The sequence below is a fragment of the Ictalurus punctatus genome, chromosome 8 (assembly GCF_001660625.3).
Source record: "Ictalurus punctatus breed USDA103 chromosome 8, Coco_2.0, whole genome shotgun sequence".
In the NCBI taxonomy this organism is placed as follows: Eukaryota; Metazoa; Chordata; class Actinopteri; order Siluriformes; family Ictaluridae; genus Ictalurus; species Ictalurus punctatus.
The window spans coordinates 2,331,344-2,359,302 of record NC_030423.2 but is presented as its reverse complement, the minus strand read 5'-3'; the positions used below and the strand labels follow the sequence as shown (position 1 = coordinate 2,359,302).

General features: G+C 41.3%; 2 protein-coding genes across 4 annotated transcripts in view; one reads left to right on the top strand and one right to left on the bottom strand.

Annotated features, from left to right (window-relative positions):
• LOC108269120 (MICOS complex subunit MIC27) overlaps positions 1–27,959 on the top strand; it is a 189,687-nt gene that overhangs the window by 21,330 nt on the left and 140,398 nt on the right. The gene's annotated exons all lie outside the window — the stretch shown is intronic.
• LOC108268414 (teneurin-1) overlaps positions 1–27,959 on the bottom strand; it is a 123,969-nt gene that overhangs the window by 4,514 nt on the left and 91,496 nt on the right. For both annotated transcript variants that reach the window (XM_047157043.2, XM_047157042.2), the window contains 9 exons: positions 18,090–18,244; positions 12,320–12,686; positions 9,132–9,642; positions 8,514–8,686; positions 5,443–5,678; positions 4,498–4,791; positions 3,712–4,099; positions 1,329–2,549; positions 696–835 (listed from right to left, as the gene is read on the bottom strand). In XM_047157043.2, coding sequence (XP_047012999.2) covers positions 696–835; positions 1,329–2,549; positions 3,712–4,099; positions 4,498–4,791; positions 5,443–5,678; positions 8,514–8,686; positions 9,132–9,642; positions 12,320–12,686; positions 18,090–18,244 — 3,485 coding nt within the window. The remainder of the gene's footprint in view (positions 1–695; positions 836–1,328; positions 2,550–3,711; positions 4,100–4,497; positions 4,792–5,442; positions 5,679–8,513; positions 8,687–9,131; positions 9,643–12,319; positions 12,687–18,089; positions 18,245–27,959) is intronic.

The window sequence follows — 27,959 nt, the reverse complement described above, 5'->3', positions numbered from 1 at the left end:
GTGGCTCTGTCCTTGGCATGGTCGTTGGTGTCAGACGTACAGTTGGAGATCGGAAAAAGACAAGGTGATGTTTTTCCAATCTTTCCCTCTCCGATTTACGTGAACCTGGTGCCTACTGTACTCTCCGAAGCCTGTTCTTGTTTGCCAGGAGTGGAACCTAATGAGGTCTTCCGCTGTCCCAGCCCGGTCGCCTCTAAGGCATGTGTAGTCTGAGATGCTTTTCTGCTCAGCATGGACGTAAAGACTGGTTGCTTGAGTCGTCGTGGACGTCCTGTCAGCCTTAACGTCTCAACAAGGCATTTTCCACATAGCAGAGCCACTGCTCAATGGATGTGTATTGCACCATTCGGTTTAAAATCTAGACACTGTTGTATGATAAAAATCCCAGGAGATAAGAACAGTTCATCCAGGTAACACCACAGAGTATTAAGAAACAAGCGTATTTAAACTTCCGAACTGGTTCATTTGTGTGAATTCAGTTATTATCTCTGATGGGCCGTGGTGGGATGGGTCTCCCCGGGGTGCTGGGGTGCTGGGGGTGGGTGACCTCATTGTGGGGTGCTGTGGAAAGGGCCCTTTTCATTTTCGCTCCATCAATTATACTTAAAGCAAAATGAACACTACTTAAATGACTACAAGACACATCGAGAAGTGTGCTCACTGCTAATATGATTATACTGTGTCCAAACGCTTACATGACTCGTGTCCCAGTCCTGGGTTTTGGTTTGGGTCTTCAATTCATAAGATTGTTCCATGCCTTCCACATGGGGTTTAGGAAAGCCAGGCACAACGTTATGGAGCTGAAATCCGAACAGCTTCAGCCAGCTGCCGATATCTGCTTACACCAACACACAGGGAGAGAAAAAAAAAAAACCCAAATAATTGTCTGTTTCCATAAAACATAACGTATGCGCATATTTTCATTGCCGCTTCACCGAAGACCTTCAAAAACTCTTCAGAGAGTAAATTTAAATTACTTATCAATAGTTGAATATTTTGGAACATTTCAACCACTGCTAATATCAGAACGATTTAAAAAAAAAATTATATATATATATATATATATTTCATGTGTTCAAATCAATCAATGCTTAAATGAAAAAGCTCAAGATGGATTTTTTGAGGCTAGAGCAATAGCAATCTTTAGTTTTCATTTCAAAGCATATTATCCCACACACACACACACCTCGCCAAAAAAAAACCAAAACAACCCAAGTAGGTTGAAATGAAGACTTTAAACTAAAAGTCATTTCATTATTTACTTATAGCAGTAGTGACTACTGTATATAATGTATGATCAAGCCAATATACATGAAATGCTATTTTACCTGACGTGAACTGAGTAACTTCTTCAATATTTCCCACTGGGCAATTGTTTTTAAACGTGTAGAGATTGAAAGGCTTTGGGTCGGCACTGAGCTCGGCCCACAAGTTGTAGTCAGGTGTCGTCCACCTGCCTGCAACGACGTCGTAGTCCCTTCGCCCAAAATGAATCAGCTTCGTGAAAGGATCGTAAAGTCCACCGTGGAATCCAATAATCAAGTGGAATGATGGGTTAGAGTCTTGATAAATATCCCCATAAGGAGTGTACAGGACCTCCTTGATCATTTCTCCAGAACTTCTGAAGATAGCTCGTGGAGTGCCGGTATTGTCACAGGCCACGTAATACTCCTCGCCACTGCTTAGCTCCATCGCGATGATGTGGCCTTGAAGGTCATAATAGAGGGAGGTGATTTCAGAACTGCTGTGGTTGTACATATGCGTTACTCTTGTGGGATTAGATAGATCTGCGTAGAAGAACTGCAGGTGGTGCCCAGTGCTGGACTTGCTAGAAACACGCCTGCTGAGCCCGTCATAGCGGTACTGGATGCTTTCCTCTGAAAGCTTATTGTAGACACGTATGAGGAGCCCATTGGAGTTGTAATCAAAGATGTCGTTGCCCCTCATGCGGAGAAATCCATCGTCATCTATTTTGTATTGGATTTCACCTAATCTGGTGATGCGGTCACGGAGATCGTAACGAAGCGGCGTGAGTCTGGAGCTTGTGCCATGGCTGAGGAGGTTGATGTTACCGTTCAGGTCGTAGCTGTAGCGCCACTGGGGGCGTTCATTTATCAGTACACTCTGGAGCTGGCTGTCAGCATCGTATTCGTAGGAATATCGTGTGATGTTGCCATCCACACCAACCCGGATTTCGCAAGCGACAGTGCGGCCCATGTTGTCATAATGCACCGTCATCCAGTAGGCGATCGATTTGAGGATCTCATACTGTACCTCCACTACTTGCCCGTAGGCATTGAATATCTTGGTGTGCTTCATGGCGTGGGTCGTGATGACCTGATTAAGATCATAGTTTATAACGCTGAACTTTCCAAACTGCTCGACGCGTCCGGATACATCCACATAACGATAAAGATCGATGGGAAGAGGGGTCTCGTTGATCATGGCCTGCATGCTGGTGACTCGAAAACCGTTATAGCTGTAGTCAAAGCGAGCATTCACCAAGCCCTCCTCGCTGAATCGGAAGATCTGACGTATAACCAGGGGGCCTGGAAAAAATGGATTCAGTCTAAATGAGCACGTGAAATACAGGCACGTACGGTCGTGATTTAGTGTGTAGTTTGTGTTAGAATTCTCTCTATTCCTGCATGAATATGACCGAAAACATCGTCGGATTTCCCCACAAGTCCTAAAAACTAGTTCTTCACATTTACAATCACGGTTTGCTCTAAAATGTATTCAAGACTGTATTTAAAACTCAAGATCAAATGCTTGTTTTAGCATTCGACCATTTCCTGGAACCCATTCGACTAAGCTAAATTTATTGCCTTGCCCTTTTCCGCCGCTGTTTGCTTATTTCATTCCACAATTAACATTATCTCCGCTTTCAAAAGGCCCATTTTGTTTGAGTGAAATTAGATCAGTTAAAGCTAAGGTTAAACCCAAATGGTTCAGAGGACAAAATGATAAACCAGTCAGCAAGGGCGCTGGGGCGCAGAGATTAGCTTCAACCGGCTAAGGGGAAATTATTCTAGGACTGTTACATAGGATGCAAAACTCCTTAACTCAAGGAACCTGTTTACTGATACCATGAATCGCCGGTTTAGAGATCTACTGCTGCTCCGCAAAATGTACTAATCCCCCCAACCCGCTCTTAATTAAGATTGATGCTGCATGACAGCAATGATCGGCCTAATATTTCTGCTTAAGTTATTAAAGTTATGGACCCTTAAATTGTACTTACACAGGGAATGTTTACTGCAATTTGTTTACGAGCATATAAAATGAGCAAAAGATATTTATCGAAGGCTGTAAACAAGGGCCTTTGAATAACAAGGTATATATTATGGGCATATATTCTAATAAAATTCAGTAATGGTACCAAAAAAAAAAAGGTCTAGTTAATTAGCACAGTTTATCCACTTTAAATGTTAGACAAAGTGAACTACCGTGCTGGTGATTTTGGGCACTCTGCCCAAACAAAAGTGTGTTTTTTTTATTATTATTATTATTATTTCAGTATAGTAAACATGTTACTATAACCTGGTTTCATACTGTAGATTTAAAAAAAAAAATTTTTTTTAAATCATGTTATGTGGAGTCCTAATTAATCACCATGTATCGAAACAACAAACATGCAAAAGAAAGGTATATATTTTTGAGTATTTTGTCAGTAGGTGTGACTGGCGTTCGTAAATAAAGCACGCACACCTGTTTGCCTGTATCTGATGGTGCATACGCTGCCATCTTGCATGAGGTGGATGGTTTTAATCATTCCCGAAGAGTCATCATAGGTGAACGTGACCAGTGTGGTGTCATAGATGATCTCAGACAGACGAGCCTGGTTGGTGTATTTGTAGAGGACGCGGCGGCCTGAGCCCAGGTGGAGCGTCTGGAGCAAACGCCTGTCACGGGTGAAGTCCTGAATGGTGTGAGCTCGGCTGTCTGGAGGACTGTAGATGTTTCTGTAGTAGCCCACTGACAGCATGGACTGCAGGCTGTGACGTACCATGCTCGGCATGGTCACGGCCAGAAGCCGATCTGTTTGGTCATACTCGAAAATGTATCTCCGTTGGCTTTGTAACTGGAGTATAACAGACTAGAGAGAGAGAGAGAGAGAGAGAGACAGAGAGAGAGAGATCTGTTTCAAAGTAGTATTAATTCGATGCTGGACTACCACAAATTTGCGCAGCCGTCTTATATGTGCCATGTAATGGCTTTGCGTTGTCTTCAGAAACATATAAGGCGATGTTTAATGAATATTTTTAATATAAGTTTGCACAGGGATTTATTATAGAGTCATTCTGAAAGCATGCACCATGCACCCTATGACTCATCATCAACTGTTAATTACCGCCGTAGCACAATGACTATAAAAACAAATTTCCCACATTTGCATTTGCGATATTTCCACAAAGGAAAAGGATGTGCAGTAAAGCGAGATGCTCACGCATAACCTCTAACTTCGAGAAAGGAAAAAGGAAAAGATCACGGTACCTTCTCCATGAACGAGTAACTCCAGATTTTGCCGTTGACCCACGTTCTAGACGCCATCCTACCATTTTCATATTCCAATTTTTCAGACCAGTTTCCACGTCGTATGCCGGTGATGAGGCCTGTAGCCGAGTAAGTGACGTTCACCTCATTGTATTTGCTACCGGGTGACCACAGAACGGGCCGGCCCAGCTCGTCGTACAGAATCCTTAAAGTAAATTTGCGATGGTCATCATAGATCTTGCCCAAACGTGTGGCATGGTCAAAGTCTATGGACAGCAGATTTCTGTTATGAGCCTGATGATAAACACAACAACAGGAGGATAAGGGACAAAAGCCAGAAAGGTTGTATAGGCTGATTTTTTTTTTTTTTTTTTTTTTTTTGTATTTACCCGGATTAGACCAAACCTTGAGATAATGACTCGGTCGATAACGATTATCCACTGAGAATCCGTATCTTAAATAGCTTCGAGAACGCACGCTATAGACCAGACAGCAATCGATCAATCCTATACAAAGCCTAGTAAATCAAGCAATAAAATAAAATAAAAAACGACTAACTAAAGGCTCAGAGTTTTGTTTTGTTTTTTTCTTCGCATGTATCAGTCACTCCTTCTTTCCATTCACCACAAACGGAACTAGCTGACATTTGTTATTTGCCCTTTCCATTAAATGATCTATAACAGAAGTTTGTGACCCTGTTTTTGTCCCAATTACTACGAACTCAGAGATGGGACTCGTATGGGAATAGTTGTTTACCGTTTCGACATATGAACCTGACATCGTATTACATGGAGTAAACATTAAAGCGGACTTTTTCTTGAGCCTGGTGATTATAAAAAAAAAAAAATTTTTTTTTTTTTTTTAAACCTCTCACTGGGTGATAGGTGGTCTGTGGTATAGCATGCTGATGAGTCACAGATAAACACTTTTACTGATAATGCATACTCGCAGCTTGCACTCATAGGTCGTGTGGTTGGTCTTTGTCTGCTCTTGCCGCTGTCTCCATTCGATCAGACTCGGATTGTGCTCGCTGGGCAGTGTGATGTTGCACCTGCTCACTGCTGGGTTGACTGTCCCAGCTGACACATGTGGCTCAGTAACAAGTGTCACGCCCATGCCACTGGCGAAGGTCACATGGAAAGAGCCATCGGTGCTCACACGGTACGTGCTCTGTGCGTGTTCTGCAACAGGAGTGGTAAACGTGTGAAAACAGCACAGTACAAACACAAGTTCATGCAAAAGAGTGGTGAACCCGGCTAAGGTGTTGCTTGTTCTTTGCAAACAGAGACGCTTCTGATTTTCTCTTCATCTCCGTGCTTGCACACAAAGCCAAATTACACACGTTTTTGAGGGTTGGTACTACAGCCAATGTTCTGTCAGAAATATACGAAGAAAAAACGTTTCCACTTGTGCTTGCTTTCTTTTTCTTTTAGACGGGGCCCGTTGCTTCACAACTCTGCACAATATTCTCACAGGAAGTGCAGCAATGAATTAATCCTTTGAATGTATCTATATGCATATATGTATGTATAAACAGTCACGTGGAAAAAAAGTAAGTACACCCCTCTGTGTTACCACAAACGATCGTACGGAGTAAAAATGCCAAACTATCGGTGTTCGTTTAACCCGAGTTAAATCTGAGCAGATTTTTAAGCTGTTCATCTGAAAGGATATTAATATTTTTGAATTACTATAGGAAATTATTCAGGAGAAATTTGGGTTAGGGTGAGGGATATGTGAAAGGAATTTAATGATCAGGACCTACATAGAAATAGTCAGAATTCCTGATCAATCTTGCTTATTGAAGCCAGACTATCCTTGGTGAGATTCATTATTTCAGTAGTGGTACCCAGGTAGCATGTATACCTCACCACAGCATGCCCACACCACAATGCCTGAGTGATGTCATTGCTAATTGGGAAGACAGTGGCACAGCAGTGCTTGTTTGATCACAAGTCACATTCAGCTATTCTTGCGTTTGACGTGACTGAAACCCATAATCCCTGTAAGACAGCAGCACCTCCTGGTGACGATATATTAAATCTAATTCTACTCGGAGAATGTGATGAGTAGATTTTGCTTAAGTTCCCTTTGACTACCTTTTGGAACATTATTTAGCAGGGTAGCACACATAATATTGATTAAAAAAAAAAAAAAAAAAAAAGTACAGCAGTGTGAAAAAATAAGTACACCCCATGGAAATATTTAGTTTGTTTGTTTGTTTGTTTTTGTATCTAAAGAGTTCTGTAAGGCCTTCAGAAATTTTTGTTATGGGATGCCTATGTAAATGTTATGGATCCCTAGTCTGGCAAGGGATTTAAAATGATCTCCAAAATTTCATCACAGGATCTGCTAGTATGAGCATATAGGCAAAGACCAATGAGCATATAGGCAAAGACCAGGCCTTCTGGAATAATGTGCTCTGGACAGACGAATCTTTGGATAGTTGTTTGGTCACAATACCATCAGACATGTTTGGTGCAGACCAAAGACAGCTTTTCAGGAGAAGCACCTCATACCAACTGTTAAGCACGGTGGTGGAAATGTTATGGTTTGGGGTTGCTTCGCTTCCACAGGGACTGGACAGCGTGCATTCATTGAATCAACTATGAATCCTCCATTATACCAAACACTGCTTGAAGACAACGTGAGGTCGTCTATCCGAAAGTTGAAGTTGAACCGAAAGTAGACCTTGCAACGGGATAATGATCCTAAGCACGCTAGCAAATCCACCAAGGAATGTCTCAAAAACAAGAAATTGAGGGTTATGGAATGACCTTCGGATTTAAATCCGATTTCACTTTTGTGGAGGGATTTGTAAAGTGCAGTGCATGCAAGAAAACCCTCAAAAGAATACTGCATGGACAATTACACACGACGCCTACAGGAAGTTATTTCTGCTAAAGGTGGTAATACTAGCTCCGGAGGTCGAGTGTGTACTTATTTTTTCCACAAAAGAATATCACATCTATTCATATTTCTGTTGAATAAAGGATTGAAAAAGTTCATTTTCTTTGTGGTTTTCTTCAAGTTTATACTGTATCAACTTCATTAATAGGCACCTTTTCTTGAGATAATCAATTGTTTGCTTGTCCAGACATGTCCAAAAAGCCAAACGTCATTTTTTCACATGACTACGTGCCAACGTCCCTGATAGCAAAAAACATATCCCGCACCTTAGAGTGGCCTTCGACAGCTCTGCCTGGAATACTGAACCAAGTACTAAATGTCCTGGCAAGCTAAAGAAACAACATAAAGAAAAGGAATATCTGCTCTAGCAGTCCGATCACAACCACGCCGTCGTTAAAAAGGCACTCGTGCTGGCTATACTCTGTGCTAATGAACTGGAAAATGGTTTCTGGGGAAAGAAGTCCTGGCATATTGAATTCTGGGAAGAATACTTTTGAACAGAATGAAGTGTGGTGACTTGTCTGCACACCGAACATGTATTCAAATAAAGATAAAGAATAAAGATGTTTCATTTATTATCAAGATGCAGGACCATCTAAACAAATAGTATTATCAATAAGAAAGAAATTAGTAGACCTCAAAGGTATTACCCCCCCCCACAACCACCCCCACACACCCACACACCCACACAGTTACATAGTATTTCTTTCCTACTGATTGATTGATTGATTGATTGATTTTAAAACAAATAAATATCAAACTGCAAACTCCTGCCACACACAATTATTTACATTATACACAATGTCCTGTAATGTGTAGCTTAACCATATGCTAGATATCACCTAGTGTCTAGGGTAAAAGAACAAAATACAAACAAAATGCGCTATTTTCTTATCGCGATTAGAATGTTTTGACAGTGTCTTGATTGTTGTTGTTTTTTTGGATGCGTAAATTGTATACTCAATAAAAAGCTATTGTGGAGTACTATAATAGAGAACGATGAAGATACCAACACTCGCAAAAGGACATACGTGACATCATATAGATTTGAGGGGTTAACACGCATTAGTTATACATGACAAGTCATGGCTGGTTGAGAGGCATACCTTGGCGAATTGTAAAAATGGTGTCAGAGGAGGAAAAGTTAGTGACTGTAATGAAGTTCTCCGAGTTGGAGCTGTCTACTTCTACCCGGACTGACTTCTCCAAGCTGTTGTGGAAACTGCTGACTTCCGCAGTTGGAAAGGTGACATTGACGACGTGTCCTTCAGTGTTGTACCTGTTCACACAAGAAGCCGTTCTCAGCAAAGTCACTGCAGCACAGATCTGATTTATGTAACACGAAAGGGCAAATGAAACCTTTTCATCGTGGACCGTGGACACTTACTGAAATGTCATTTTTAGGTAAGACGCATTTTGCCAAACGTTTGAGGTGAATTACCGTTGATCAAATCGAAAAGAAGGTGCTCCCGGTGTGACCCGGGGCAGCTTTCTGACCTGGAAGCGATTTAATTTGAAGACACCACAAGATGGCACTGATAACTACGCTCGGCGGAGGAGAGTACTCGGAAATACTGTGAACTGTTTAAGATCGATATACTGATTAAGGAAAGCCACACCAAATGCACGCGCTCGACGTCTCTTTTAAAGAGACGACGTTTCTAAATGAGGGCAATGCTAAATGTCAGAGGGGGGGGGTTATTATAGAAAAATCTGAGCCTTACTCGTATACCGTTGTCCATCCATTCTCATCAGTCTTTGTTGCTAGGAGACCGGTGTTGCCATGGAAAGTGAGCTGGGCGATATCGTGGCCTTGGGCAGAGACCCTCTTGAGGAGGCGACTGTTGCTGATGGTGAGCCAATGCACCTGACCTCTGGGTGCCACTAACCAAAGGGGTATTCCGTTGGCATCGCGCCGCACGTTGATGGCACTGCCATCCCGACTGACCACAGTGCTTAGGTGCCAATCAGCCGAATAGGTGAAGTTGTACAGGAAATCACCAGTGATCAGATGTTTGGTGTGAAGATGTGTGCCATTGTGGCCGAATAAGTAGATCTCGTGGTCCACCACTGAGGCGATCTCATACATTCCGGCTGTATTTAGCTGTGGCTGGTTGGTGCTCATGGAGCGGATCCGGACATTACCCAGGTCGGCGATGTAGAGTGTCCCATTGGGTGCAACTGCTAATGACGAGGGCGCTTCTAAGTGGGCATCACGGGCATAGCTGCCGTCACCTGTGGCCACAATCAGAAACAATATTAAACATAAGAGCTCTGGATATTCATTTCATTTCCCTAGACGTCTCTTTAAACGTATGTATTTGTGTTTGTGTAACGCCACCTATTCCTTTATGAGTTAACAAAGGGATCAAATTGAGTACTGCTCAGAGAGCGCTCATCTGATACCCGCTCACACGATGAGAAATATACGAGGCACCTATGGTGAAGAAGTTATTATTCTACCTAGTTTAGACGACACTTAGTCCTAAAACAATGAATCCAAATAGAACAGGACAGCATCGTGCAGTCTGAAACGACCGCATCTTCAACTTAATATACGAAATGTCAAATCTACCCAAGGGCTTACGACGTGCCGATTAGACCGGCGATCATGATGCATATGTATTAAAGTAGTGATCAGCTGTTGGCAGACAGCTGTGTGACAACGAGCGAACGTGTAATAAAGGCTCGGTATGTCAGATGCATGAACAGAGCTGAATCAATACTTCGCAATACTGTACTGCGAGCGTACGTAGGTACAGTAGTGCGGTGGCGACTGAGTCCAAGCGTGCTTCTCATTTCTCGTTTGTGCTTCGGGGTACGAGCGACGGACGCAGGGACGAGACGCAAGATGAGAGGAGAGAGGAATCGAAGCGAGTCAAACGGAACATCCTCGCTCTCTCAAGCGTCACAAAGCGACGTCAATTAATGATGACTGTGCTCAGCTGGATGACCTCACCGCGCTTCAGGGATCTGCCGTTATGCTTACTTTTGCGACGTGCCGTTATGTTGTCGGAGCTCGGTTAATAACAACGTTCTTAATAGAGCAAAATGCACTGATAGTATGTGAACTGTCTGGGTTATTCGACAATGTATTGATAAACAGTACATGCATTATCGCATCTTCTGTGCAGCTTTGCATATCCAAGCATGCAAGGATCGATTCATTATAATACTGTATATGTAAGCATGTAATTACTGAATTATACTTCACACAAAATTCCTTCACATCATCAAAGGACTTTTTGTTTGAGATTGTGGTAGAGGTAAAGGAGGAGGGGAATATATATATATATATATATATATATATATATATATATATATATATATATATATGTGCGTCAGGTTTTTGGACAAAGAAACACTTCCGCACAGGATACACCGGCGTATCCTCGCTCCTAGCTCCTCTGGAAGCTTCCTCATTCCTCGTCTCCTCCTGGTACAATCAGAGAATCGATATGTCCTTAAAGACGGCTAACGTCCATCGGTTTCCGGGTCACGGAGGAGCGAGGAATCGAGGAAGCATCGATTTGACTATTGAGAAGCACCCCAGGTGTGAACTGGGAGTTGGAGTCCATAGTAGCCATGTTTGTAGTCCGAGGTGCACTCTGGGAAACGGAGTCAAACGGCAGATTCGGCATCGACACGACAGCCGATAGAAGCCCGTCCTCTGCTGTGCTGGCGTACCCGGAAATGAATTACGCCGAGAAGAGGAAATATACCAAATAAAATCACGATTGTTCTCGTGATCCGTACGGTTAAATCGAATAAGCGTGACGTCCTCGTGTTCTTCACGTGGATGTCAGACGGCAGGAGGAACAGTGACGACACGAATTTGTTATTGAATCAACCTACCCCCAAACAATCCTTCCGTATTAATAACAAAATACCTTTACGACAGTTCCTTTGAAAATGATTCATAATAACATGAACAACAGCGGAAAATTACACCTTATATTACCAATCCCGATCTACTTTACTTCTGCATTAAACTCCTGCGACTAATTCGCCGACTCTCCGCGCCAGATCATCAGAAAATGCGTAATTCAACTGGGAAATCCTGTTTCTCATCACAGCAGTTAGTATCCAATAAAATGTGATTAAACAAAGAATGCATTCATTTAAAAAAAAAACAAAACAACTTATAACAATAAATATTATTGTGTCCTTAATATAGTCCCTGTTACCTATATATGCTAGAAACAGCATTTTCATCAAAGCCGATACAAAATATTAGATTACTTAATATAGGACGCGATGCATTTAATGTTATTTCATTAGCTGGCGGTCTATAAATGTGGCTGGAACTCATACTGTTAAATTGGAAAATTTGCAATGATCAACACACCGATGATCCTGTACTAATTATTTTCACGACAATCAGCCGTAATATATTCACAGCAAATTAGACAACCGCTGTTAGACGCTTGTTTGAACGTTTGCCTACTTCTCATTTTCATTTGGTCTTATTATTCTAAATTGTATTGTTTTCATTGTCTCTTGCTTTTTATGCAACACGGTATTGCAAGTGACAGTAAAACGGGGAAAAGGCAACCCGCTTTATCAGTCCACGTTGTCTACTGCCTGTTCTTTTGAGGGGGGGGTTCAAGAAAAGCGCTCGTCTAAAGACGGCGGTTTAAACACGCTGAAAAACCTACTAGAGCTTTACACATGAAACATCCGGAACGTTTAGGAGCTTGGACTGCATTGCAGGTCGTCTGAGTACTGGGAATTTTCTCTACGTGAATAATTATGTACGTTTTCAATGCAAGTGACCAATTTAGGATTCGGCCCTGAATGTATTTGCCTGTTATTGTACACGACAATCAACACCAGGCCCATGAGTTTTACATCACTGACGTACCTTACATGTTTTAATGAATAAGAGTACTGTTGGTTTCCTGTAACTCACCAGAGAAGCAGTCACAGTTGGGGTCAATTTTGCAGTCACAGTCGACCGGAGCTCCTGCCACAACAGAAATCTCACCATTGGTGGTAACCTGTTGGATGCGGTTGATCTTTCGCTCATCTGTCTCGGCAATGTACAGCAGGCCCTGGTGTGACACAGCTATTGCTTTAGCTGCCTCTAGAGTGGAATGTACAGCCAATTTGTTGAGCAGGGAGTGATCAAGCCCTGGGACTTGGCAGTGGATTGGCCGGCCAGCTACAATACGCACCTCCAGGCTCTCCGACACCTGCAACACGATGTTGTTGTCCAGGATGTAGAGGGAATTGTCCATGGGATTAATAGCCAGGTCTGTTGGCCATTCCAGACGCACCTACGTTGACAAAATATGGCCGAAATATGTTACGTTTCTGCTGTAATGGCTGTCAGAATCTTGCTAACAATTTACAGCATATCTTCAGATTTACAGTATGTCAGAATACAGATTAAATCAGTGCGAGTGAGAATATTCCGGAAATTTACTCCGAAGCTGATATGACCTCGGACTGTTTCCCCAAAAAAAAATTTAAAAAAAAAATGTATTAGCTCTATGGTTAAAATTTAGTAAATAGAATTTAACATATTCAAATTGCAAATGACTAATTTGATGATTCCACTCCGTTTTATTCCTATGTGAGGAGTACAGTAGTCTTCAGTACAGACTAGTAAGGCTTTAACTAACGATTATTTTGATTAGGTTGTATCAAATGACGTAATTTAAATAAATATCAGGTGCCTAACTACAATACAATAATGCTGGCATCAGTATCAGAAAACCAATCATGCTATAAGAATATGTGCTTATGTTTATATATAGATAGATAGATAGATAGATAGATAGATAAATAGACGGTGAGAGAGAGAGAGATTCTGTAATGATGAACGGTCTCAGATCCCTTACCATGTATTCTCCAACCTCACCAGGCGTTATCGGAGAAGACTCTGAGCTGTTATCTTGGCAAAGGGAGGTCTTGAGGAAGTATTGACTAAAAGGGTGCCGATAATTGTTGCACACCTATATTTAACAGAGCTATTTTTGGCTAAACCCGTGTTTCGTTTGCAATTGTTTGAGATCCATGACAGCAGAGTATTTTCGTGAATTGTTTGAACAAAAGATTAAAAGGTTAAACAAGAAAGACACTTTTTCACGGCCTTCTTTGCTCATATTTACCAAGGGTGCCAATATTAGCGGAGGACACGCACTGTACATCCTCTACTGATGGTTTTATTAACTAGTTCTCACTATCGAAAGGGTAACAGTGATGGGGAGAGTATGATTTATGCTAATCACTGTATGCATGTTGTAGGTGCATCGGTACGGCTTGGATCCAGTGTTCATCAGAGGCTAATTTGGAGCCCAGCTGATCCACACGGATAGCCAACTTCCTGCTGAGATCACAGACTATATACCGAGTGCGTGTGTATATGTATTTTACAGCCCAGGCTAATGCATCCTGCTCTGCCTGATCTCTCGGCAGAGCAAACATTCTTATCTCTATCCCGTCCCCACAGGTGTTTGCCCTTGCGTCGGGTAATAAATAATTCATTAGTGTTTTGACAGGACATAATGCTCTGCATATATCCTTGCCGTGTCTACTCCCCTAACCAGACAGGCCTAGTCTGTGATGGAGGAGTGTTATGTTGCGTCCTCGACAAGCTGCTTGAGGAACTAAAAAAAGCCCTGGAGAGCTTTTATTAACTCTTCAGCACAGACAGCAACATAAACTTTCACTAAAACCCATTTTTTTAAAAATAGGTTGCCATGACTGAACATCTTTTTTGTTTGATTTTCATGTTTTTCATACAGCTCTTATCCAAAGCATGGCTAATATCAATCACTAAATATCAGGAAGAGATGTACAAGTACTGGCCCTTCAATACAGTGGCAGCTTTTAAGAATATATATATATAACCACTAGAAAAGGCAAAGGCAGCAGCTTTCAAATTAAAGCAGCCGTCATTTTCTCTTTCTCTCCATCTTCCGTTTGTCCTTCAGCTTACATTTGAACAAAAGGAGGAAGACTGTAAAAAAAAAATGCAATGAATCTTCCAAACACAAAGCCAGAGGGGGAATATGACCTTATGTCTTGCCATTTTGCTGCCATCGACACTTAATAAAGCCATGCAAACTGTAAGGTAATCACATGTTGCCTCATAGAGAGACAAGAGTCTGTAAGATAAGTGAGGGCTGCTCAGGGTATTACTACCAGGCTTATTTGGGGCCGTTAGCCAAGGGTTTTGATTTGTTTCAGTTTGGCCCCTAGCAGACTTTGTGATTCCTGGGAGGCTCACTTGTCATTCTCTCTGTGCATTTTCTAACCCACTAAAATATAAAAGTCTACCAAGGGCACTGTTTTGACTTCATGATTTATTAAAAACCAATAGCCAAAATGTTTCTCAGACGATACTTGTCATTCATAATATAGCAGAGTCCAATCATTATTTCTAGCTGTATAAAATTGGAATACACTACCAGTCAAAAGCTGGGACACGCATGTCAAGGGGACAAGCTTGAGACAGTTTTTAAGAAGGGTACAGTGACGAAGATGTCACATGACAGATCCACGGGTTTAGAAGCACTCTAACAGAGCTCCACACGTATAGCTCTATTTTCATTTGATTCATCCTCATTGTTTTTGAATTCTTTAGCAGATATTCCTGTACTTTCAATGAACTCGAATGGCAACAACAGTTCAAAAACAGCTGACCGTGACACCCTCATCTTCTCCGACGAGTCAGAGATCACCTCCGACTGAACTAGCATGGGTAACGCCACTGCTAGGCTGTAAAGCGTCCTGAAGTCTGAATTAGCCGAAATGAGAGGTGAATTCTCCTCACACGTGACTACAATCTAGGCAGTGTGCTCTGAAATCGATCTACTAACAGGTAAACAAAGTTCTCGATGACCAAGCGTGGCTGCTTGTGGATCTCCGGGACCGTGGCCAACATAATAAACTTCAGAATGCTGGGGCTGCCTGAAGGGCTCAAAAAAAAAAAAAAAAGGTGATGCAGTGGGCTTCATTAAGCGATCATTAACAATGTGGACGCCTTTTCTAGCAGGGAAAGAAACTGAGGTGGAGCAAACACATCCTATTAGAGTTTCAACAGACTCCTGAATTCTGACCACATTCTCCTGAATTCTTTGTTCTCCCGGTTAGACAGAGGGGTGGGGGCCGTGTTGTCCGAGGTGGTAGAAGGAGAGGAGCACCCTGTGCTGTACATCAGCAGCAGGCTATCTGGGCACGAGACTAAGCACAGCATGTTTGAGAAGGAATTTCTAGCCGTCAAATGAGTGGTCCTCACCCTCATACTACCTGCTGGGACGAGCCTCGACTCTGTTCGGACCATGCCCCGCTCCAGTGGCTAAACCGCATGAAGGATCACTCGTTGGTAAGTTTGCGGTGGTCCACACCTATGGGGAAGTTGGCTAATGACTGTTCTGTGTTTCAGTGAGTGGCAGAAATGATCAAAGGGGAGAGATGAGAGCTACGGGAGAGAGAGCGAGCTGAGCAGATACATTTGTGTGTGTCTATTTGTGTGTCTATGTGTGTGTGTGTGTTTATGTGTGCACAGTAAGATAAAAGCACCGAAAAACAAGAGTGATAATAAACAGCCCTTTGAGTTGTTCTAAGCCTGCCTCCTGCCTTCTCATTCCCAACCCAACCCAGGGGAAGTGTCACAGTCAGACATGAAAGTGGTGATGGGAGCAGATATGAACGCTGTAATGTCCCATAACTTAGATAGGTCTGGAGAAAAATAATTATATTTGCAGGGACTTTCTACCCAGAGACTTAGACAATGCACGTTCTTCTCTTCACTGGTTGACCTGCGGCGTCTGCTGAACCCACTGACAAGAACATATACATTTTTTTTTTATCTTCAAGGCACATTTGGCCTATGTCCTGACTGGATCACAGTGGTAACCTCTGTAGACTTTCATGGACTGCTCCACCATTGCATGCTCCTCGCTAGTGCTTTAACTCTAAATTACTGCATGATGAAGCACTTCTGTTCCTGGTTGTCTGTCAGTCAGAATCTATTTTCTTCCTATCACTGTTAGAAACACTTATCTTATTTAATTATACGCAGATGATATCTTGTCGTTTATTGATAAAACAGCTCTTTCAGTTCCTCGTGTTATGGCACACTGCCAACGTTAGCCATTTCGCAGGTTTTAAGATCAATTAGAATGTCTTGCTTTCTACCTCTTAATTCCGATAGTGCTTCTTTACCTCTTACCGATGTTGTCAAGTCTGTTAGACACAGCCGGGCCATAAGTATTTGGACAGGGGCGTAATTTTCATGATTTTCCCACCACAGTGGGAATGAAATTAAGCAATCAAGAGGTGATTGAAGTGTAGACTTTCAGCTGTTTAGTAATTACAGAGATTTTTTCATAGTCCCTGCATTATCGTAGGCTCAAAAGTAATTGGACGTGATTAGAAAGGTTATTATTATTTTGATTGCCTGAAGTCTGGAACCTATGGACATCACCAAAGAGTTTCCTTACTTAAGATGCTTTGCTATGCCTTTACTGCAGCTACCTTCATCTGCTGCTTGTTTGTGGCTCTTTTTGCCTTCAGTTTTGTCTTCAGTAAGTGAAAAGCATGGTCAATTGGGTTGAGGTCAGGTGACTGACTCAGCCATTTAGCCACATTCCATTTCTTTGCCTTAAGAAGCAAGTAAGTACAGCTCTATACATTGCACTCTATACACTACACTATCATCTTGCTACTTCTATCAGCAGTCATATCCTCAGTAAACACCAGTGACCCAGTTTCATTGGCAGCCACACATGCCCATGTCATAACACTTCCTCCACCATGTCTGACAGATGATGATGATGTATGCTTTGGATCATTCGCCCTTCTTTTCATTCTCCATACTCGTCTCTCCCCATCAATCTGGTACAAGTTAATCTCAATTTCATCTGTCTAAAGAAAAAGAATCTTATTCCAGAACTGGGCAGGCGTTTTTAGATGTTTTCTAGCAAAATCTAATCTGGCTTTCCTATTCTTGAGTGTTACTAGTGATTTGCATCTGGAGGTAAACCGTCTGCATTTACATTCATGAAGGCGTTTCTTGATTGTAGACTTTGACAATGATACACCTACCTCTTCAAGTGTGTTCTTGACTTGGCTAGATGTTGTGTTTTTCAACAAGGAAAGAATTCTGCGATCATCTGCTTTATTACCTTGTGTGTCCTTCCAGGCCTTTTGGTGTTGCTGAGCTTGCCTGTGCATCCTGTCTTTTTAAGAATGTACCAAATTGTTGATTTGGCCACTTCTAAAGTTTCTGTTATCTCTCTGTTAGGTCTGTTTTTATTTTTTCCGCCTAACGATGGCCTCCTTCACTCGCATCAGCATCTCTTTGGACTGCATATCGAGAGTTCCCATGAACAGCTACCAAATGCAAATTCAACACTTGGAATCAACTCCCGACATTTTATCTCCGTGATCATGAAATAATGAGGAAACAGGCCACACCTGGCCATGGAACTGCTGATCGGTCACTTGTCCAATTACTTTTGAGCCTGCAAAAATGGAGGCACTGTGAAATGAATGGCCCTCACTTTAATCTTAATGGAACGCATACATGGTAATCGGGCAATCTTAAAAAAAAAGATACGAGATCGAATCAGCTCTTCTCATTCATCTCAGACCTTTGTATGCTATGTTTCAGCATGACAGTATTTCACCTGTTCAAAAACCTGTGATCAGTGTGAACAGGCACACACCTGTGTGATGTCCATGCGGGAGTCACAGCTGAGTGGTTGAGTAGACATGAGACCATTGGAGCCAATGAAGGTGGTCAGCACTCCTCTCTCATTGATCCTCTGGATGGTGGTTCCATCCACAAAATACACAAAGCCCCTTTTGTCCACTGCAATTCCTGCAGATGAAGACAGTAGAGCTGTGTCAGAGACAGAGAATCTAGGCTTATCCCCATACTGTTACTCATTCTGCTCAACAAATGTCACGTTCAACAAACTCATTCCACCATAAAATGCTATTACATTTCTTTGAAAATACTAAAGGGATTAGAGCAATGCAAGTGAAAGAAAATACGTAATTTATGAGATTATACTCCAGGGGTATGGCTTTGAAAACAAGAATGTTTAGGATTGCATAAAAATCCATAGCCAGTGTTGGTGCATTGCACCAGCACAAGCAGTTTTCATTCAATTAGTGGATGATGAGTGGACAAAGGCATAGTGAACATTATGGAAATGTCAGATACACGACGAATCGTTCAGGATGGGCAACCTTCAGCTGTGATCTCTATAGCTTCTAAACAGACTCGTTCTATCAACCATGATTATTTATACAATCTACAGTTGTGTTCGGAAGTTTACATACGCTCATCATGTACATGATTATCATGGCAATATTGGGCTTTCAGTATTTTCTTCGAACTTTTCTTTTCCTGCGGCAGAATGATTGCACGACATCGTTAATAAAGGAAAAATAAAACAAGAATTTGGTTCACACGTTTGAATTCATCTGGGGTTTTCTGTAATCAACACAGAACCAGAATTATACATACAGGGTCAAAAATATACACACAAACACTTAGATTATTAATTCAGTGGTGCTGAATGTTCCTTAATTTGCCAAATCCAAGGCCTCTTAATTTCCTGTTAGAGATCATGATTGACTACAGCTGGCAGATTCTCTGTGCCAACATAAAAAGGGTTTGTTTGACAGCACTCATTGGATTGACCAACACACAGTACTATGGGAAAGTCCAAGGAGCGCAGTGCAGATCTGAAAAAGAAGATGGTGGTTACACAAGTCAGGAATGTCTCTTGGAGCCATTTATAAACAATTACAGATTCCAAGATCATCAGTTCAAACAATTGTATGTAAGTACAAGTTATTGGGGAAGTGAGCTGAGAGGAAATTGGTTCAGATGGTCAGGAAAAACCCAGGAACCACCAAGGCACAGGTCTGCCATGCAGTGGAAGCTGCTGGAACATCAGTGTCACCGTCTACAGTCATGTGAGTTTTACATCGCCATGGACTGAAAGGCTGCCGTCCAAAAAATAAGCCCTTGGTCCAAAATCGACACCTTCAAGCCCATCTAAAGTTGACCATATAAACAAAGAAAAAGCCTTCTGGAGGAACGTCTTATGGTCAGAGGAGACAAAGATTGAGCTGTTTGGCCACAATGACCAGACGTACGTTTGGACGAGTGATGGTGAGTCGTACACTGTACCAACTGTTAAGCATGGTGGTGGTAGCGTTATGCTCTGGGGCTGTTTTGCTGCCAGTGGAACTGGTGCATTGCACAAAGTGGATGGGATAATGAAGAAGGACTACCTTATGAATTATTCAGCATAATCGCAAACCATCAGCCAGACGGTTGAAACTTGGACACAATTGGGTGTTCCAACAGGACATTGACCCCAAACACACATCAAAGCTGGTTGTGGAAGGGATAAAGCAGGCTAACATTAAGCTTTTGGAATCGCCTTCCCAACGTCCTGATCTCAACCCTATCGAAATTTGGTGGACTCAAGTGTCTCAAGTCAAGTCAGGGCCAGGAAACCAACAAACGTCACTGATCTTTACCAATCCTGCCAGGAAGAGTGGTCAAATATCCAACCAGAATTCTGCCAGAAGCTGGTTGATGGCTACCAAAAGCGTCTCGTCGAGGTGAAACTTGCTACCGGTCATTCAACTCATGCAAAAAAGGCGACAGAGAACAAAGAGACAGCAAAGATTTTTAAAAAACCGGCCCACAGCTTCTACCTTGGCTTCAGATACTGAAAGAGATGATGCAAACCACCAGGTGAAACCCCTGTTAGCTGCAGTGGCATCACATTCGTCATGCTGCTTTATCTAAGGGCATCGCAGGGAACTTGGGGCAAGTCACAGCCTATTGACTTTGCCTAAGGTAAGACTGTCTTCTCTCACATGACTAATGAATTCGGCAAGCGACAAAATGGGTCAGTGTATTGCTTCACTATGGTAAAGGTAAATATGGCCTCTGCTGCCTCTTCACCCCTTCATCATTCTCCCAACACTGATATATTATATTGCAGAGCCCCTCCCTTCCACCTGTGCCCTTTAAAATCTCTTCCTAAGCACCCATGCTGCATCAATTTCTCACCCTAAGGTAGAACACTCTAAAGACTGCTTAGAACTTGACTTAAATCATAGATTGCAGTAAAAGTATTTTGGCTTTATATGGAGCGTTATATGGCGCTTCAGTTATGTTGGCTGTTTGAAAAGCACGAAATATAGTACTTTCCTTAAACTCCTTCTTTGTCCGTAGAGGCAAAATAGTAGCATTGTTGAAGGCTTCCGGCATTCTATATCATCCCGTCGTACTACTTTCTCTCATACAGTATCTCAGCTGTGGTAACAGGCAGGTGCCGGTTAAACAATACTAACCGAAAACTGTTATTAGACACTTTGTAGATATTCACTAAAGTCAAACTTGTTTTGACCTTGAAACAAGAAATGCATGAATAAATCCCTTCTACATCAATAAATTCTGGTTATAGTCTTAATGCTGTATTTCATCAGACACGTTTCCCTAAAAATAAATAAATAAATAAATAAATAAATAAATAGCACAAAATATGCTTTGGGTTAATGTGCATTCTCATCATCTGTCATACCACATGTTGTTTAAAAGCCTGCCTGATTTCCGAGTCAGAACATCGATTATTCATTTTTTTAATAATGGAATCGTGTCCGAAATGTTTCCAGTTGAAATAGTCATAGCTTAAATATACGACCACGTTGAATTGCAGCCCCCCAAAAATGCGAACCCTGAAAATACAATGCATTCCGATGCAAGAATTGATAACACAGCGCTTTTTTGTTTGTTTGTTTGTTTGTTTGTTTGTTTCGATTAGTGCGATTGAACATGCTTTTTTTTGTTTTAACGACATACACATGCAATTATTTGTTTTCATCCATACTATAACAATAAAGACAAAGAAAATCAAAAAGCATGGGCGGGTATTTGTAATTAATATGCGTTCCTGTTTGAACTATTTTTTTTAACAGAAATTCTGCCAGGCTGCCAAAATACACATATCTCATGTGACATTTAGAAGTGTAAAGTTTCCTCCATTTTACCGAGTAAATTTCCACAGTCTCAGTCAGACTCGATCAAAAGAGCTCGTTTTTGGAGACGAAATAGCATGCTTTATACTCTGTAGGAGTATGTTCACGTGGGCATGGGATGTTGATGTGAGTAATGAAGTGAGTTTTTAGGTCAGGATGTGGAGGTTTTTCCCCCTTTCTCTGAACATATGCTCTGGTTGACAGGAAATCGCACCTCCTCAACGAACAATGAATAAACTGCTACATCTGCAGCGTTATAACACACAGCGGCAATGTTTAATCCAAAAAAAAAAATAGAATGCTGAAGTACTTATTATATACACTTATTATACTATATATAGATCCCTTTATTGTTAAATAATAACATTAGCAGAAGAAAACTAATTGAAGGAAGTAATTGCAATGCCCAGCGGATTAAGGGATTATATAGTCATATAGTATATAATCAGTTCCATAAGTATTTGGACACTATATATTCAGTTCCATAAGTATGTGGACACATTTTTGTAAATTTACCTCTGTACACGACCACAGTGAATCTGAGATGAAGTCATCCGTGACCTTCCAGGTTTTTTGGTGTTGTTGAGCTTGCCAATGCATTCCTTTTTTTTAGGAACGTACAAAATCTCTGACTTGGACACTCCTAAAGTTTCTACTATCTCTCTGATAGGTCTGTTTTGGTTTTTTCAGCCTAACGACGGTATCCTTCGCTTGCCTCGGCACCTCTTTGGACCGCATATCGAGAGTTCCCACGAACAGCTACCAAATGCAGATTTGCTTGCAACACTTGGATTCAACTTCAGACCTTTTATCTCCTTAATTTCTCATGAAACAACGAGGAAACAGGCCAAGTGAAGTGAAACTGCGTATCAGTCCAATTGTCCAGTTACTTTTGAGCCTGTGAGGGTGGAGGGATATCTTGATTGCTTCATTTTAAATAACCTGTGGTGGAAAATTTTGACGACACCAAATTTCTAACAATTTACAGTAAGAAGATGTGTGATTATTCACAGTGAAACTGTTATACTTATTCAACAATAATTGTGAAGGATTTTATTTAAAAAAAACCAAACAAACAAACAAACAAACAAACAAAACCTTGTCGTAAGTCTCTGTGTTCGAATTCTGAATCGAAACCAGTCAAAAATTTAGAAAAATCAGATTTTAAGCAACATTTATTTTGACAATAATATACTTTGGCATTTATACTTTAAGGAAGCATAAGTATATAGTATTTTACCAAAATAACATGGAAAAGTTTTTTTTTTAGGCTACATTCTAACCTTATCGTGGCTGCCAGCATAGATCATCTCAGGAAAAAAGCCAGTTTAACGAACATTAAATGCTATCAGTCTTTTTAGTGATGTCTAAACCCATGCTAGAGACGTTTGATTTCCTCACACAGTGAATTTCATGCTTCCGCTGCTATCTGTACACTGTACACAACAGTGGAACCCGATTAAACGAAATGAATAAGCAGAAATTGAACCCACATAACATAACTCGCTGAATGAGTCAGCGATTATTTTAGCACAGATATTAGCAGGAATAAAGATCAGTTGAATGTTCCAGGTGACTTTTAGCTCGAGTGATGAGTCAGAGACTGATGTGGATGAGGCTAATAATAGCTATTAGGTATGCTAATCATTTCCCATTATAAACATCATTTAAATATTGGAACTAATGTTGTTTTCCAGTGATTACATTAGCTTGCAAATATAGAATTGGTATAAAATCTTTCAACGCAATTGATTTTAGGGGATAACCAGACTTTAAAATCTTTTAGTTCTGACTGAGATCCACACGAAAGAGAAACATATGCCGTATATTATATATTCGTATTCATATAACTTGTATATAATAGAAAAAGTTGCATGTTTTCACAAGCCGCCACACAATTATAATAGCTTTTGCCAATTCCGCAATAATTTTTTCGTCCAGATTTCTATTTAATAAAACAATATAGCAAATTTCTTACAAAGCACATTACTCAAGACAAATAACTGTAAAAAAAAAAAAAAAAAAAAAAAAATTATTTAATCACATAGTACTGAATACTGGTGTAGTGTGAATAATTATATATTATTATTCCATTACACATCTTGCTCTCGGCAGGACCATGGCTAAGTGCTGAAATACCTAATATTAGCTGCTTCTTCGAGGTAAGCAATGTGTGTAAGTGGACAGACGTTTTAGCCCTGTGTTTAGAAAGTGCCTGCTGTTACAGTAAGGAAATGGACTGCCAGTGGGCAAAGCTAGATGGATCAAAGATGGTGTAGACCTTGTGTGAAAATATATATATATATATATATATATATATATATATATATATATATATATATATATATATATATATATATATATATATAAGTGATTAGAGGAGTGCAGGTGGAACCGGTCTTATTTATACCCCTCTCATATCCACTGTCTGGTGTTCCCTTTGTTATTGAGGTGTGTGGTGTCATCATGCCAAGATCTAAAGTGCTCTATAAAGGCCTTCAGAAAAAAGGTTGTGGATGCCTAGGAGTCTGGCAAGGGATTTAAAAAGACAGCTTTTCAGGAGAAGCACCTCATACCAACTTGTGAAGCACGGTGGTGGAATTGTTATGGATTGGGGTTGCTTCTATGAATTCTGCATCATATCAAAGAGTGCTTGAAGATAACGTGAGGTCTGAGGAAGGGTTATAGGGCCATCACCAAACAATTTGAAATTCCCCATTCTACAGTGAGAATGATTGTTAACAAATTGAGTGTCAAAAATAAACCATATAGTGGCAGCAAATTTTACATCTGGCTGGCAAGTCAACTGTCTGCTATCCTTTACAATCTGGCCATGAGTACAGAGAGGTTCGTGCCATCTTCCCCATGCCCAAATGAAATGTATACCTCCCTGTAATGTTCCAGAAATTAGACTGAGATTATAGAGATTTTTTTAGTTTAGCTTGTATGAGATGCATAGACAGATCACTTCTAAATCGAACTCATTAAGTGCTTAACCAAAACAAATAGAATAAAACCCTTACCTAAATAAGTGATTCGCACAACACTATTATTTAATTAATTTGCTATTTATGAACTGTAAATAACAATTTAATCATAATGTCTTTAATTGCAACACAATCACGGGAACCTCTTACACAGATATTGCAAAAACGGAAAAATGGTGTTTTTGATTTTATGGTGTTTATTAATGTTTCCGTGCGCCGACTCATTTGAAATGTCCAGCTGTATTGAGTTACATTGACTAGACTTGTGTTTTTATCTTGAAACAACAACTCTTACTAGGCAGTTGAATATACTGTAATGGTGCTGCCATGCTCGGTCTTCTTGTCTTATACTTGTCAGTCAATCAGCGACCGTAATAGTGTAGCACAACTGACACGACGTGTGTGACAGTGACAGAGCACTGTCTTAGAGCCTCACGGCAGCATTTATTGATCTCCTCCTTGATTTACCAAACAGTAAGCCTAAATAATTCCTCATAAGGCCCATGCGTTCGGATTCAGACATCTGAAATGTTTCTTCCAGGCAAGCTTCTTGACACAAAGTTTTTGAATGTTTTTTCTTGCCTGTGGCAAGTAGCACGTCATAGATAAGATGACGGATACAATACAGCACTGGGGCTGGACTGTGGTAAACAAGGTAAAAATGTCTACTTGCCTTGTAATTCATCGTTTATGTGTAAAGTGTTACCTGGGCATGTCAGGTGTCCTGCTTGGTATGGAAATCATTACATTAAATGAACTGAAACCAAATAATAAAACTCCTGTCCCACTGAGGTAGACTAAAGCAGTGTTGTGAGGAAACCACGTTACTCTGGGACAACTGGAACTTTGGACTTTTTGAAAGGAAACCTGGCCCGAACAAGAGCGCTGTCGATTGAAACGACGGAAAGGGTTATAAAACTCCTTCGAGATGGAAATCCAACCCGGAGTGTGCTGGAAGACGTGGGATGTTCCCAGTCGGCTGTGTCTAAAATTAGGAGCAAGTATAAACAAAATGGGAAGGTTATAAAAGGAAAGCGTACGGGTCGACCGAAGAAGACGTCAAAGCGTCAGGTTAGAGAACTCGAAGCGATACGAATTGGACATAGAAAATAGACAACGAAACAGATGAAAAACAAACGGGCGGGAACACGAGTCAACGTTTGTGACGGGACCGGAAGAACTCGGCCGAATGAAACGGGATTCACGTACAGAAACGCCAAACGAAAACCAGCACTAGCACCTAAACAGAAGGAAACGAGGTCAGAGTGGACTAGAGAAGCGATCGTGGAGTGTGGACGATTGGATAAAAGTGATATCCGGTGATGAATCTGCATCGGCCAAGGAGACGATGCTGGAACTTTTATCTGGTACCGTTCTAATGAAACATATAAATTTGACTTCCTGAAGAAAACAATCACATTTCCCTGCTCATTTATGATATTGGTGTTGGATGTCAGGTAAAGGACCAGCCGGAGACTTTAGGACACTTTACTCATCCCATCGATAGAAAATAGGCTTGGTCGTGATGAAGTCATTTCTCAGGATGATAATGCATCTTGCCACAAAGCAAGGGATGTTAAAGCTTTTCTTCAGGAAAGGCACATCAACTCAAAGACACGGACGGCAAACGGTCAAGATTTCAAGTCGAGTCAAGTCAAATGGCTTTATTGTCATTTCAACCATATACAGCTGGTACAACGTTCCTCCAGGACCACGGTGCTACAAAAAACAACACACTAACTACATGAGAGGACACAGAACTAAATAAGACGTGTGCTAACAACACAAAACAGTACAGTAACTACTAAAACAGGAGCAACAGGCACAGTAAGTGACAGTGTTTTTTTTTAATGGTGTGAATGTAAACATAACATGCTATGACTTAGTATTCAGCAGATAAGGATGGATATAGCAATTATTGTAGTAACAAGCAGATAAAAGTGTATAATAGTGACAGGAACTTAAATATGATATTTTTATAAACACAGTAGCAGCAAAAAACGCAATACAGTCAATACAGAAATGTGCAAGGGTTGCAATGGGAGTGCGATGGTGTTCAGTTGAGAGAGTGTGAGTGTGTGTGTGTGTGTGGGTGTCAGTACAGTGTTTGAGTATGAAGGAGACTAATGGTTCAGGGGAAGGAGCTGTTACACAGTCTGGCTGTGAGGGCCCGGATGCTTCGGTGCCATTTTTCCAGACGGTAGGAGGTGTATGGTCATCCATAACGTTCGTGGCGTTGTGGTGTAAATGTCTATGATGGAGGGAAGAGAGACCCCACGATGCACGATGTATAAAAGTCGGATGAGCATCTTCTAAATGGGGCGATTCCATCAGTTTTGCCAGGGGATGTAGTTTCACATGAGAAAAATTGCCTCTAGACACTTGCTGTGATCCGCTCCGATCAAAGTTCCGATATCTCTCTCAGCTTCTGAGACCTGTCTGAGACCAGTGCTGATACAAACGTCCCTTCTTTTATTATCATGATCATACCGCCATTTTCATTCAGGCTTTGGTGGCCTTGACACCAGCAGTGCATGTGTATTTTCTCGTACTTTGGCTGTATCTGTGATTCGAAACTGCTTTCCTTGATTCTCGCCCACTCTGCCTTTTTCAACAGTAACGTGGCTTTAAAAACTCACCTCCTATCTACCAGATTGAAAAATCCTGTAAACGGTGTTGACTCAGAGACAGAGTGGAGACACGGGGGCAGATGGCCCTCGTGGAAGGACAGATATGATGACTATGTGTTACCACAAGATAAAAGCATTAGTTTCCCAGCTCTGCAGCTAAGGGAAGCTGGCAGCATGGGCAAAAATCCAGATAAATGGGTTCATTGTAACTGGTGCCACTCTCCACAGCAGTAACTAAGCTGATTCTGCCTCTACCAAGCTATGCCCATTATTTTTGTACTCTCCTGGAACTCAGCTCATGCAGGCAGTGTATTGACAAAGCACTCATTTGATTTGAGTCTAAACTCAAATGCCAGATTTATGAAATTCCTCTGAAAAACAGCTTTTTAGATCCAAAGTAATCAACCTAAACCAAAATCATAGGGTTAAGCTTAGGGAGCGCAGCTTCCTAGGCTCAACGTACTATTAAAAAATTATTCGCTTGTCTCTGTTGCTGAACCATACTCCACTTACGTGGCATGTTTGTGGCTGCCATGTTTCTGCTATACAAGCACGCATCACCCTGTTGGTGACGCTTGCTCTCTCTTATTGGCTATTGCGGGTATCCCGCCTCCGGAAGCCCGATCAAGAATCGTAAATATCAAACCTGTTTAGGATCAGGGAGGCTCCGACTCGATCCAGCGCAGTAAAATGATCGTAATGAGACCACACAATTAAGGATTTTTTTGAACATAAAGGCCACGCCCACTGACCGTTGGGGAGGGTGCAAATCAGGCTTAAAATCTTCAAGGGTGTAGCCAGCCTAAGGTAATCTAGATCTGAAACCAAGGCACCTAGCCTCAGTGGTATGCTTTTGGAGTATCATTCATGAGCTAAACGTGAACCCTGGAGGTGCTGTGTAAAAAAA